General features: G+C 35.7%; 1 protein-coding gene across 4 annotated transcripts in view; it reads left to right on the plus strand.

The window, feature by feature from the left end:
- The window catches only part of CNTN1 (contactin 1), a 374,840-nt gene that overhangs the window by 200,862 nt on the left and 159,359 nt on the right, over positions 1 to 14,619 (plus strand). For all 4 annotated transcript variants that reach the window (XM_066368970.1, XM_066368969.1, XM_066368972.1 and 1 more), the window contains 2 exons: positions 1,649 to 1,821; positions 3,676 to 3,771. In XM_066368970.1, the coding sequence (XP_066225067.1) occupies positions 1,649 to 1,821; positions 3,676 to 3,771 (269 nt within the window). The remainder of the gene's footprint in view (positions 1 to 1,648; positions 1,822 to 3,675; positions 3,772 to 14,619) is intronic.

Genomic DNA, 14,619 nt, shown 5'->3' on the forward strand with positions numbered 1-14,619 from the left:
GAGATTACAACAATGTCATAGATGTTACTGAAAAGTAAATCAACCAATGAATTTACCTAAACACAGCAAAACACAATCATATGACATCAAAGGCAGATTCAGATCCACTGGGAGGAAGTTGAGGCAATAAACAAATATTTTAGTCAACATATTTGGGAGAAAAAAACCCAAACATAACAACTGGAACTGCTGAACAGGAAAACCCATTGCCTTGGCAAATGCTAAGCAACTTGTTAGTGGATGGTTCAAACAGAGACAATATTGCCATCAATTGGGATGGGGGCGGGGAGAATTTCACTGGGGTGGAATTTGATAGGTTTTTCAAAATGCAAAGCAAGGTTTTCCTCATTTGCTTTGAAATCACTTCCTACCTTGTAAAAATATTAAAATTGTTCCAAATGTTTGATTTATTAAGAGATAGTCTAAAATCATTAGGACTTTTTGGCAAGATTCTGACCCTATTCAGAAATGTGCCAAGCCATAAACACTGCCACCACAGAACACTATTTGACCATAGATAGCTCTTGCCTTATGACCTTGTGTAATACATGAAATCTTAAGGATCAACCTTGATACAGAATGATTATAAAATTATGCAGGTGGTTAGCTTAATTCTTTTTTTTTTTTTTTTTTTACAGAAACAGAGAGAGAGTCAGAGAAAGGGATAGATAGGGACAGACAGACAGGAACGGAGAGAGATGAGAAGCATCAATCATCAGTTTTTTGTTGTAACACCTTAGTTGTTCATTGATTGCTTTCTCATATGTGCCTTGACCATGGGCCTTCAGCAGACTGAGTAACCCCTTGCTCAAGCCAGCGACCTTGGGTCCAAGCTGGTGAGCTTTGCTCAAACTAGATGAGCCCACATTCAAGCTGGCGACCTCGGGGTTTCGAACCTGGGTCCTCGGCATCCTAGTCCAACACTCTATCCACTGCACCACTACCCAGTCAGGCAGTCAGCTTAATTGAAAACTACTTTCCACATGCATTTTAAAAATCATCTCTCCAAGACAGTTGGATTCCTGTTTCTAGTAAATTTACTTATAATGTAATCTTCATAAACATATCTGTAATATTGTATTTGTGACTTGGAAACCAAAACTCAATTGACTTTATCATTTTCAAATTGTGTGGTTGACCTCTATGGTCAGAATATGACATTTATTGAGAAAACCCTGATTTCATTCAGTTTCTTTTATTGAGAAATTACTTTGAAATTGAAATAAATATAGATATATTATTTTATATTTTATTTCGGTTAGAGTAATGCTTTTGATATTTTAGATACCGTTCCTATGTATGTAAGAATCAAACGAGTGCATAGATGGGTATCATTTATAAACCATATATATCAGCTAAGAAACCAATTTATCTAGAAAATTCAATAAAATATTTGTCTTTGGGATGCTTCATGAAAAAAAGAGGAAATATTTCATGCACTTGAATGTTTACCTTTCTGTGCCTGAGTGAAATTATAAATCATGAGCCCAGAATATGCAATTATAGGATGTGAAGAAGTACCACACTGAGTCATTTATTTAATCACCTGAGTGCACAGTGAGCTCTCCCTATATTATTTTAGAATAACAATAGCCAAGTACAAAGGCCACTGTGACCTTTGAGTGACATTTACTTCTTTTTCTCATAGATGGAGAATGAATAATGGGGATATTGATCTGACAAGTGATCGGTACAGTATGGTTGGAGGAAACCTTGTTATCAACAACCCTGACAAACAGAAAGATGCTGGAGTATATTATTGTTTAGCCTCAAATAACTATGGGATGGTCAGAAGCATGGAAGCAACCCTGAGCTTTGGATGTAAGTACTTGTAACTTTGAAAAGCGCAAGTATGTTTAGGTGAAATGAAACTTAGATGTCATCATAGGAGCTCAGCAAGAAAAGAAATAAGAAGGAAGTGAAAGGGAGGGAAAGTCTTCTAGAGGAAGTGTGTCTTACTTGATTCGTAGACCTTCATTATGTTAAGAAGTAAACATTTTGGGAGAACAAAGCATCATGAGAGGTATTATAAGTACAATTGAAATAGTGAAAGATAACGTTGGAAAAGAAACTAAGGATATGTCTTGAAAGATCTTGAAAAAGTTTCTAAAAATTAGCATCAATGGAAACGTATTCTCAGTGTGGGTGATATCACTCTGAAGGGAGTAAAAGTTGGTTCTTGGGGGACAAAACATCTTATATATTACGGCATAATGGTTTGTGGCTCTCCAAAACGCAACCCTACCTGACAAAAATCTCACCCCTTAGTATGTAATATCTTTTACTGAGAATGAATTTATAATTTAATTAAATCATTTATTTTAAGTTTAAATTAAATAAAATGTTTCCTTTTGGGGGCAACTATAAAAATATTTTGAGAAACACTGTGCAAAACTAAAAGTTTGAAGTTGTTCTGAAGGACTATTGTGCATCAAGAGAGGAGCTAGACTGGATGTTCTGCAGTGTGGGATTTTATAAGTCAGCATTTAAGTCTTTTGCAAAATTGATTATAGGATGAAAATGATGTTTTAAGAGGACCCATGTGGTAGCGATTACCAGGAGGCAGGGAAACCGGGTCAGGAAGCACACTCAGAGTAAATCGGTGTGACTGTGATTAATAAACAGTCCTTGAAGAACTAATGAACCAATTGCATTGTGCTGAGGGAAAGAAAACCTTAACTAAGTATATATATTTTTGAAGAAGTCTAGTCAAAGGGCAGAAACATTCTGTTCTCCTTAAAAATGGGATGGGGGCAAATACAACCAATTTCAAGGGTGGTTGGAAGTATATATTATATATGGTTGCTTCACGTGCAGAGGTTATGGGAGCATAAGTTACCCACATTGAAATGTCAGCTGAGTGTTTGAGGACAGAAATGCCATTCAGTAAGGCATCAGGATTAGAAATGTAGATGCTAAGTGTTCTCTGGAGAAAAAAAATAACAGTTAGGATGTTTACTTTTCAGGGTTATAAATGTATTGAGAAAAACAACAGATTTTATAATTTGAGTACCGATGACAGCTAAGGAATGAGAGGTGAGGCAGGACAGAAGCAGAATGAGCCCCAGTAAAACAAATGAAGAATCAAAGAGCAGAGTATCAGAAACCAAGCAAAATGTGAGTTCCAAATTCACAGGAAATGGTAAAAAGAAGTGAGAGTTGAGGAAAAACCCAGAATCTGAAAAAGACCAAGAGAGTGGTGACCTTCACATTCCTCAGCTAGGATCCTGCCTTCCTCCCTAATTCCTTTTCCACATTGGAATCCTCCCTCAGGACAGGAAATACACCTTTCCAAAGAATCTGCTTGTCTAAGTTCTTCCTCTTCACTTATTTTCTCTGGTAGATTCCTCGGTTTGTTTGTGCCCTTTGTATTTCCAGATATTCTTATTTAGATTCTTCCTAAATGTGAAGAAAATTTTAGGATATCTTCTTCAGGGTTCTCAGAAGAGTTCTGTAGGTGTTACCAATATTCATAGGCTGAAGTTACCAACCAAATACTCCTGTAGTGTATGTAAGTACAGCATGTAAACATGGAAAATTGACTCTGATAGACTCCACCCAACCAGCTAAGGAAAAGCAGATCCTAAGAGAGTTAGTAGCTGAAAGGTCAACTTTAATGAGTATATCTTTCTATTGACCAGTCAGTGAATGCTTCCTTCTTTCTCTCATAATTAGATCTTGATCCTTTTCCGCCTGAGGAACGTCCCGAGGTCAGAGTGAAAGAAGGAAAAGGAATGGTGCTTCTCTGTGATCCTCCATACCATTTCCCAGGTAATCTTATTTTCTCTATAACTGTAAGTATCTATGAAATGAAATGAAATGGGCAAGTTTTATCTTCTTACCAAGCATGGTACCTCTGTAATTAAATTAGACTTAATATTTGCATAACCTTAAAATGTATCATGTACTAGTGGTTATAGATGCTTTCTTCCTTGGCTCTAATCACTTGGCCTTAATTGCAAACATCTATGATCATTTCTATTTATAAACAATATATACTGCTCACAAAAATTAGGGAATATTTTATCATTTCATATTTATTTTGAAGTATCCCCTTATTTTTGTGAGCAGTATATATGTTGGCTTATGTTTCCATTAATATTTCTGCCACATTGGAGAAAACATGATAGATTTTTCTACAAATTATTTCTGAAATAGAATGGTCCTGAGGAATGATATATAGTCAATCATTTTATTAAGAATTTAACATCTACAATATACTGGAAACTGTAATTAAACATAAGAAAGGATTAAAGACATAATAAATATTAATTTCATCAGGAGCACCAATCCGTAAGATTAATTATCCAATTTAGAAAGGGGATAAATTAAGTGTCATCTGTTACAAGAATTAACTTTTGAATACAGTAATTTTCAGTAATTTGATATGGCTAAAATAGAAAAAAATGAAATGCTAGCAAAAAAATGAACACTTTGTATAGCTTTGTAAAGCCAGCAGCCAGGGCCGGAGCCACTATCAAAGCAGCCTGGACCATGCAGGTTCGCATTGGATTCGGACAGTCGGTAAAGAAACAACGGAGTCAAAAGCTGATGGGCTGTCATCTTTAATTCTAGCTTGCACCCGGTGGGCAAGTAAAAAACACACACTGGGCTCCAAAACCCACTCACATTCAGTGCTCACAAAGCTACTGACTTATCCGAATTTCCTAGAATCAAAGGTTTCTAGCTCACCAGACTTATTCACCTCTGTTCCCCATCTCCTTTCTTCTCCAGCATCAAACTGCACAAACTGGCCTCTCACTCAATACTCCGCCATCTTGGCTGCTTCTCCTGGCCACATGGCCTCTTTCTGCTCTCTGCTCTGCTCCCTCTGCTCTCTCATGCTAATCATCCCAGGAACCAAGAGAGCAAGCTCCGTTCTGCCCCTATTTTATAGTGTAGAAATCCAAACCTTTAATCCAATATACAAAATAGGGAAGTCTCTAATACAAAGTCACTTCTCTGAGGCATGATTGGATTTTACCGCCCCACATCAAAAAGGTGGGACAGGCTTAATCCCAAAACCAAGCCCCAGGCTACAAGGATTCTCCCTGCCTTTAGCCCACCCCCAACACACATTAATATCACCTGGGCAACGGCCTTCACATGGGCAGCGTATCTTTAACAAAGTGAGCATAATATATTTTATCTGCCCAACAAGCTTCAATAATCTTCATTTGTTTTACTTATCAAATATCTGGAAATAATATATAAATACCACTTTTGTACACTGAAAAACTATTTTGTATTTTTTGTATTCTTATAGTCTAAGAGTATGTCATAAATTTCACTAAATATTTTCATAGAGAATTAATAATAGGCTATTATAAATAATTTTGTGTGTAATATGTTAATCTGGTATATATATATATAATTCCAATTATACATAAATTCTGATTCTTTATATATAAAATATTGGTATTTGTCTCCTATTAGCTATAAGAAAGACTATTTTTTTTCTTTTTTCTTTTTTTTTTCTTCATTTTTCTGAAGCTGGAAACAGGGAGAGACAGTCAGACAGACTCCCGCATGCGCCCGACTGGGATCCACCCGGCACGCTCACCAGGGGCGACGCTCTGCCCACCAGGGGGTGATGCTCTGCCCATCCTGGATGTCGCCATGTTGCGACCAGAGCCACTCTAGCGCCTGAGGCAGAGGCCACAGAGCCATCCCCAGCGCCCGGGCTATCTTTGCTCCAATGGAGCCTTGGCTGTGGGAGGGGAAGAGAGAGACAGAGAGGAAAGCGCGGCGGAGGGGTGGAGAAGCAAATGGGCGCTTCTCCTGTGTGCCTTGGCCGGGAATCAAACCCGGGTCCTCCGCACGCTAGGCCGACGCTCTACCGCTGAGCCAACCGGCCAGGGCCAAAGAAAGACTATTAACTGCTAAATCTAGGAGGAATGTATAGGTTCAAAATGTTATTACCATTTTCAATGACAGATAGATTAGTTCTTTTCTTTAAAGAATTACCAAAACTATGAAAAAAAATTCCTCATCTTTATAGTCTTTTCTACAGAGTAAATGAGCATAAGCATAAATAGCCAATGACTGTATTTGACCATGTTCAACACTAAATGGATAGACTTCATTCAATTATTTATTTACTCAACAAATCTCATATGAGCACTTGTTATGTATCAGGAACTGTTCATAGTATATCAGCAGTTTATAAATAAGCTCTAGGGAGAAAAGATTATGTAGGGAATGGTGGAGAAGAAGTGTTGAAGAAATAGCTGAATTTTTAAAGAGGATATTACTGAGAAGATAACTTTGAATAAAGACCTGAAGGAAATGAAGAAGGTAACAGGGCAGATGTATGAGAGGAGGCCGTGCCAGGCGTGTGCCACAGCACAGACAAAGAACTGTGGAGGAAGAACAGGTAAGGCAAGATGGCTGAAACAAAGTGATTGAGATAGTGGATAGTAAGAAATAAAGTCAGAGAGATGCAAGAGCTATATCACATAGAATCTCATAATTCATAGACATTATATCAGCTTTTACTGTGAGATTTGTATTGGAGAACTTTGAGCAGAGGAGTTACAAGATATTAAGTTATAGAAAGATGAGTCTGGCTGCTGTTTTAAGAAAAGACTCAGGGTGAAACCAGACCTGTTAAGGAAAATTGCTATAAAATGAGCAACATATGATGGACCAGGGTATTAGCAGTGAAGGTATAAAGAAGTGGTCAATATTAAAGATCTGTTTTGAGGGAAAAGGCAAGTGGACTGGCTGGTAGACTTTATATAACATCTGAGAAACACAGAAGTCAAGGATGGCATCAAAGTTTTTTAAATAAGCTCTTGAGAGAATGGAGTCTCCTTTACCTGGAGTAATAGGTGTAGACAGGTTAAGTGTGACATGCTTGTTTAGCTTTCTAATGGAGATGTAAAAAGTTGGGAGTTCTATATGGGAGTGATGCCCAGTGGCAACTTTTGAGCTGGAAATATCAGTTTGTGATTCAGAATTATATAAACTGTTTCCAAGGCTGTAGGACTGCATGTGATTACCTAAGGAATTAGTATAGATAGAAAGGGGGAAGAAGTTGTCCAAGGAACGGGCTTTGAGAATTTTCTGAGAGAAGCCTTGCAATCAGACTCTGTAGCCTGTTAATTACTGTGCTGAATTTCAGGGACAAAAACAAGGTTGGTGGAAGCTGCAAATATTTAAGTCAAATGAGTTCATTACTTCTTCATCCTGATAAAGATAAATATCCATTTGCATGTGTGGGTAGAGAGTGAGAGTGAGTGGGTGAAACAGCCGGATACTAAGTTAGTCTTTTAGCTAAATCCAAGACATGGAATTAATCACACACTAGAATCTGAGCAGTTCTTTATCTTCTTCTCTTATGTTATGAGAAGATTATGATCTCTTTAAGCATTAGGAATCCTCAATTAAAAGATAAGAATGGATTTATACTTCAGAACCATTGTGTGTGTGTGTGTGTACGTTTTTACTATCTCCATACCATAAATCCTTCCTCCTAAAAGCCGTTATATTATGGTTTGTGCTTTGTTGTTTAGAACTTCATCGGTTGAAGGTGAAAAGGAACCAGCCTTTGGGCTCTGAACCTCAAAGATTATTATTATGCTACTACTTGTAGTTGTCAAGCTCTGTTGCTCTAGCTGCTGATCTGGTAACCAGACTCAGTTCACAGTGTGTAAGTCAGTTTAGGCATATCTACGTCTTAGTTTCTTCATTTAACATTTGGTGATACCTCTTGTGCCACCTACTTCACAGAGCTTGTTATGAGTTTCAATAGTAATAAAGTATTTTAAATAGTAAAATAGATATATAATTTTACTGGATTAATAGGAAAGTAAATACAATTTAGTTAGTACATTTAATATCTGAATTCTTTATTATTAAAGTGAATAAAGAGCATCTGACTATACTAAAGATTTTTTGTTCACAATTATATAAATGTCTCTCCCATTGATGCACAGAAAAAAGATTCGGGGGAAAGTCTTATCTTCCATTACATTTTCTATGGATCTGGATGTTCTACTGCTTCCTGTCAAGGAGAAAACTTTCATTTGGATTAGCTTACTTATCAAGAATAATTAAAAAAAAAAAACAGAATTATTACACAAAAGTATATCATTACCAATGTCTATTTAATTTTATAACATTTGTTACCCAATGATTGCCTAGCACCTAGTACAGAGTAAGTGCTCAACAATTATTTGAGGAATGAAGAAGTGAAAAGGTAAAAAAAAAATGTGTTTGTTAATCAATGGATGTGTGATGCTTGCAATTTTACTAAGAGGTATATTTACCTGTTTATTAAATAGCAGTCAATAATTCATGAATATATTAGACCTCTTCAACTCCTCAACCCTAGAAAAGTGAAAACATAATGCTTTGTTTCTGGATGATTATTTATAAGTATAACCATCAGAAATTGAGTTAACACATCTCACAAAATATAAATCATGTATGTGTATATTTAGAAAGAGAATAAAAAAATTTTTCATCATTCAAAGGGTGGATTTTATCATTAACATATGGAATACCTAATAACAGACATAGGTGTGAATTTTTAAGTGAATAGGAGAGTGAGAATAGTCTTTGAGAAATAATTCCGGGCATGTTGAATATTTTCTTTAAAGAAGTCCAATATAATAAAAAGGTCAGCAGACAGGAAAGGGGGAGCACTGTAGAGATACATGAGCCCACAGTATAACTTGTTATATATTGTTTCTAAACAAGTTTAATGTATATTTTACTATGGGTATCAAAGCGCTAATTAGAAGCAATAGGGATTTTATTGACAGAGGTAAATTATGTTCTATTGAGGTCAATTAAGTAAGAAAGTTCAAACATCTTCTAAAAAGTCTGCAAGTTATTCATCCAGGAAATACTAAAGTACTTCAGTTGTATTTCAGGGAAAAATACATATTATTTAGGAAGGTTAGATAAGTGATGTATTGCAAAGTAATACAATGAAACTAGCCAAATGCCCTGTAGTTGCCCCAAACAAATTTCTCCTGTTCTAGGTAGATCCACACTCTTTTGAGGCAAAGGAAAGAAATCTCAGACATCGATCAATAAAAACAACATTTCTAAAACAGGTGCTGGCACTTACTCTACCTTAAAAAATAATTTTATAATAATTTATTTTTTAAGCCAGTCAACCAGTGCTATGAATAAAACAGGTAGTATTGGCTTTTATGGAGGTGATTAAATTTACCATCAGCATGAGGTGGGGAAAGAGAGATAAAAAGATCATTAAGTCCCTGTGAGAACTGGGTCAGAGCTTAGCTCTTGATTGCCAAAAATGAGCCTTATTCTTTAATCGGAGAGGCAAGGAAGCTACCACACCAATCTTGCAAAAGATTTTGTAGTAGTGGGGTGGAGAGGGTGGTTAGGAAGTCACTTCTGCCTCCGTATGGTTGGATGGCCTTGGGTAAATCAGTTAACCTAGTTAAACCTCAGTGTCCCTGTTTGAAAATGGCAATAGCAATTGTCTACATTTGTTTTAATGAGAAATAAGAGTGTCTAATGTGTTGCAATTATTATTTTGTCCAGGTGAATGGCTTATCAGTAGGCTAAATTTTATTAGATAAATTTATATTATTGATGTTACAAGTTCCACCAGGGCAAATACTACATCTGTCTTATTTAGCAATATATAAATTGTCCTCAGTATTTATTAAATAAGTAAAGTGAAGAATCCATGCTGGGCATTAAAAAGCCAGACCAATTGTTTATATAGTCCAAGATGTAAGTTCATACAAACATCATCACAATAATATCACTGACCTACCTTTTGTCCCTTAAAAGTTTAAATATTAAAAAATTATTTCATTCCTCTTTACACATCTGTTATAAGTGGAACACAAAACAAAATCTTAAGTTTTGGAGAAATTGAATAACACAGTGATTAAATAGACTGACCAAAGTTAAAGTTAGCCCTAAGAATTAAAATGCAGGTCTCAAAATTTATATAATTATGGAGTTTTCTGAATGCATTTTGCATGTGATGTCTTTAAAACACTGTAAAATCAGTAAGATGTTCTATCCACTGAGGAACCCAGCCAGGGCAACCTTACAACATCTTACTGATACTTCAAGGTTATGAGTTCGATCACTGGTCCAGACACATGCAAGAAGTAATCAATGAGGGCACAACTAAATGGATCAATTAAGTGGAACAACTACTTGATGCTTCTTTCTCTTTCTCTAATAAATGGAAAATTAAACAAATAAGACAAAACATTGTAAGGTTAAGGAAAACATTTTTTTCTGTATAAAAGTTTATATTTTTCCTTACCTTTTTGATATTTTAGAATTTAATTGTATCCAGAAATAATGACAAAAATATTAAGTCATGTTTTTAAGTGAAAATAGAAAAAAATGATTTCACAAATCAGACATATTTCCAGTATGTTTTAATTTGTCCTATATATCATTTTATTACTTTTTTTCATTTTTAAATTTTATTTAGAAAATTAACAGGATGGGGCTACATGTGTCTTTACATATCAATGATTCTGAGGTTTTGGGGTATATACCCATGTTCATAGCAGCACTGTTCACAGTGGCCAAGACATGGAAACAACCAAAAAGCCCTTCAATAGAAGATTGGATAAAGAAGATGTGGCACATATACACTATGGAATACTACTCAGCCATAAGAAATGATGACATTAGATCATTTACAGCAAAATGGTGGGATCTTGATAACATTATATGGAGTGAAATAAGTAAATCAGAAAAAAACAAGAACTACATGATTCCATACATTAGTGGAACATAAAAACGAGACTAAGAGACATGGACAAGAGTGTGGTGGTTACCAGGGGTGGGGGGAGGGAGGACGCAGGAGGGAGGGAGGGAGAGAGTTAGGGGGAGGGGGAGACACACAGAGAAAACTAGATAGAGGGTGACGGAGGACAATCTGACTCTGGGCGAGGGGTATGCAACATAATTTAATGACAAGATAACCTAGACATGTTTTCTTTGAATATATGTACCCTGAATTATTAATGTCATCCCATTAACATTAATAAAAATTTATAAAAAAAAAAAAATTAACAGGATGACATTGATCAATAAGAGTATGTAGTTTTCAGGTAAACATTTCTGTAGCATTTGAACTTTTGATTATTTTGTATACCCATCACCCAAAGTCAAATTCTTTGTTAAGTTTATTCCTAAGTACTTTGTTGTTTTATTGTTGCAGTTATAAAAGAAATTATTTTTTTGAGTTCCTTTTCTGAAGTTTCATTGTTTGAGTATAGAAAAGCAATAGACTTTTGTATCCTGTGACTTTATTGTATTGGTTTATTGTTTCTAATAGTTTTTTGGTGGAGTCTTTGGGGATGGAGTATATATACTATATACAGTATCATGCCATTGGCAAAAAGTAATACCTTTACTTTTTCTTTCTTGATATAAATACCTTTTATTTCTTTCTCTTGTCTGATCGCTCTGGCTAAAACTTCCAGAACTATGTTGAATAAGACTGGAGGGAGTAAGCAGCCTTGTCTAGTCCCTGATTATAGAGGAAAAAAAGCCTTACTTTTTTCCCCATTTAGTATGATATTAGCTGATGGTTTGTCAGATGGCCTTTATTACATTGAGGTACTTTCCTTCTATTCCATTTTTATTGAGTGTTTTAAACATAAAGGGATATTGTATCTTATCAAGTGCCTTTTCTGCATCTATTGATAAGATCATATGATTTTTGTTCTTTGTTTTGTTGATGGGGTGTATCACGTTGATCGATTTCTGTATGTTGAACCATCTTTGTGCTCCTGGAATGAATCCCACTTGATCATGATGTATTATTTTTTTAATGTATTGAAGTATTCAATTTGCTAATATTCTGTTTAGGATTTTTGCATCTCTATTCATTAGAGATATTGGTGTGCAGTTTTCTTTTTTTATTGTCCTTACCAGGTTTTGGTATGAGGGTTATGTTGGCCTCATAAAATGTGTTAGGATGTGTTGTTTCTTCTATTTTTTTAGAAGACTTAAAGAAGGATAGGTACCAAATATTCTTTGAATGTTTGGTAGAATTCACTAGTGTAGCCATCTGATTCTGGACTTTTATTTTTGGGAAGGTTTTTGATAGTTGTTTCTACTTCCTCCCTGCTTACAGGTTTATTTAGGTTTCCCATTTCTTCATGACTCAGTCTAGGAAGATTGTTTAGTTCTAGGAATTTATTCATTTCCTTTACATTGTTGAATTGGTTACATATAATCTTTCATAATATTCTACTATAATCCTTTGTATATCTATGATGTCTGTGGTAATTTCTCCTCTTTCATTTCAGATTTTGTTTATATGAGTCGTTCCTCTTTTTTTCATAGTCTAGCCGGTGGTTTGTCGATTTTATTGATCTTTTCAAAGAACCAGCTCTTTGCTATATTACTTTTTTCTATAGTTTTTGTTCTCTATTTCATTTAGTTCTGTTCTACTTTTAACTATTTCTTTTCTTCTGCTGATTTTGGGCTGCCTTTGTTCTTCTTTTTCTAGTTCCTTAAGGTGTGATATTAGGTTGTTTACTTGGTATGACTCTTGTTTCTTTATATAAGCCTGTAATGTTATAAACTTCCCTCTTATTACTACTTTTTCTGCATCTCAGAAATTTTGGTATGTTGTGTTGTCATTTTCATTTGTCTGTACATATCTTTTGATCTCTGCTTTTATTTCTTCTTTGATACAGTCATTTTTTAGAAGTATGTTGTTTAATTTCCACATTTTTATGGGTTTCTTTACTTTTTTATAGTTGAATTCTAGTTTCAAAGCCTTATGGTCATAAAATATGCTTGGTATAATTTCAATCTTCCTGAATTTATTGATGTTAGTTTTTTGGCCCAACAGATGATCTATCCTTGAGAATTTTCCATGTGCACTGGAAAAGAACATATAGTTTGATGTTTTGGAATGAAATGTCCTATAAATGTCTATTATGTCCATTTGGGCCAGAGTGTCGTTTAAGGCCAATATTTCTTTATTTCTTTCTTTATTTTTTTTATTTTTCTGAAGTTGGAAATGGGGAGGCAGTCAGACAGACTCCCACATGCGCCTGACCGGGATCCATCCGGCATGCCCACCGGGGGACGATGCTCTACCCATCTGGGGTGCTGCTCTGTTGCATCCAGAGCCATTCTAGCACTTGAGGCAGAGGCCATAGAGCCATCCTCAGCACCTGGGCCAACTTTGCTCCAATGGAGCCTTGGCTGCGGGAGGGGAAGAGAGAGACGGAGAGGAAGGAGAGGGGGAGGGGTGGAGAAGCAGATGGGCGCTTCTGTGTGCCCTGGCCAGGAATCAAACCCCGGACTCCTGCATGCCAGGCCGATGTTCTACCACTGAGCCAACCAGCCAGGGCCTAAGGCCAATATTTCTTTATTGATTTTCTATTTGGATGATCTATCTAAAACTGTCAATGGTATGCTGAAATCTCCAAATAAGATTGTGTTTTTGTCTGCTTCTATTTTTAGCTCAGTTAGTAGATAGATGTCTTATATATTTTGGTGCTCCCTGTTTTGATGCTTATAAAATAAGAAGTGTTGTCTTCTTGAAACAATGTCCCCTTTATCATTATGAAATGTCCATCTTTGTCTCTGGTTACCTTTGTTGTCTTGAAGTCAATATTGTCAGATATGAGAATAGCTACACCTGCTTTTCTTTCTATATTATTTGCTTGAAGAATTGTTTTCCAACCTTTTACTTTGAATCTACTTTTGTCCTTGCAGCTTAAATGTGTCTCTTGAAGGCATCATATAGTTGGGTTTTGCTTTTAGATATAATCTGCTACTCTGTGCCTCTTTATTGGAGAGTTCAGTCCATTTACATTTAAGGTACTTACTGATATTTGAGGATTTCTTATAGTCACTTTATGTTTTGGTGTCTGGTAGCTCTGTGTCTCGCTTGGTTCTTCTCTTTTTTTTCTGTCAGTTGTTTTTGTTTGGTGGTATTCCATACTTATTTCCCTTGTTTTGTCTTTTTTAAGCTGAATTTCAGTAGTGACTTTTTTGTGGGTGGTTACATTAGGTTATTAAAAGAAAAATGTTCATATGTACAAGAGTCCTTTGTCTTATGAGTGCTCCTTCACTCCATCCTCCTTTGCTGCTGCAGATATTTATCCTCTCCTCTTTTATGTTACTGTTGTTACAGATTATCCTTGTTGTTATTGTGACCTTCTTGGAGCTTTTGCTTGTAGTTTTGATATGTTTTGTTCTTTTTATTTGGTCAAGTAACCCCCTTGAGTATTTTCTGCAGTGGGGATTTTCTGCTAATAAATTCCCTCAGCTTCTGTATGTCTATAAAATATTTTATTGCTCTTTCATATTTGAAGGATAACTTTAATGGATATAGTATTCTTGGCTGGTAATTCTTCTCTTTCAATACTTTAAATGTTTGGTTCACTCTTTTCAGGCTTGTAGAGTTTCTGCTGAGAAGTCTGATGATAAACTAATGGGCTTCTCTTTATATGTTATGTTCTTCTTTTCCCTAGCTGCCTTGAAGACTCTTTTTTTGTCATTGATTTTTAACAATTTTATTACGATGTGCCTTGGAGTAGGTCTGTGTGGGTTCTTGTAACTCGGCATTCTGTTTGCTTCTTGGATTCGAGGCTCTAACTCTTTTCATAGGCTTGGGAAGTTCTCATC

Source organism: Saccopteryx leptura, chromosome 2 (genome assembly GCF_036850995.1).
Source record: "Saccopteryx leptura isolate mSacLep1 chromosome 2, mSacLep1_pri_phased_curated, whole genome shotgun sequence".
NCBI classification, from domain to species: Eukaryota; Metazoa; Chordata; class Mammalia; order Chiroptera; family Emballonuridae; genus Saccopteryx; species Saccopteryx leptura.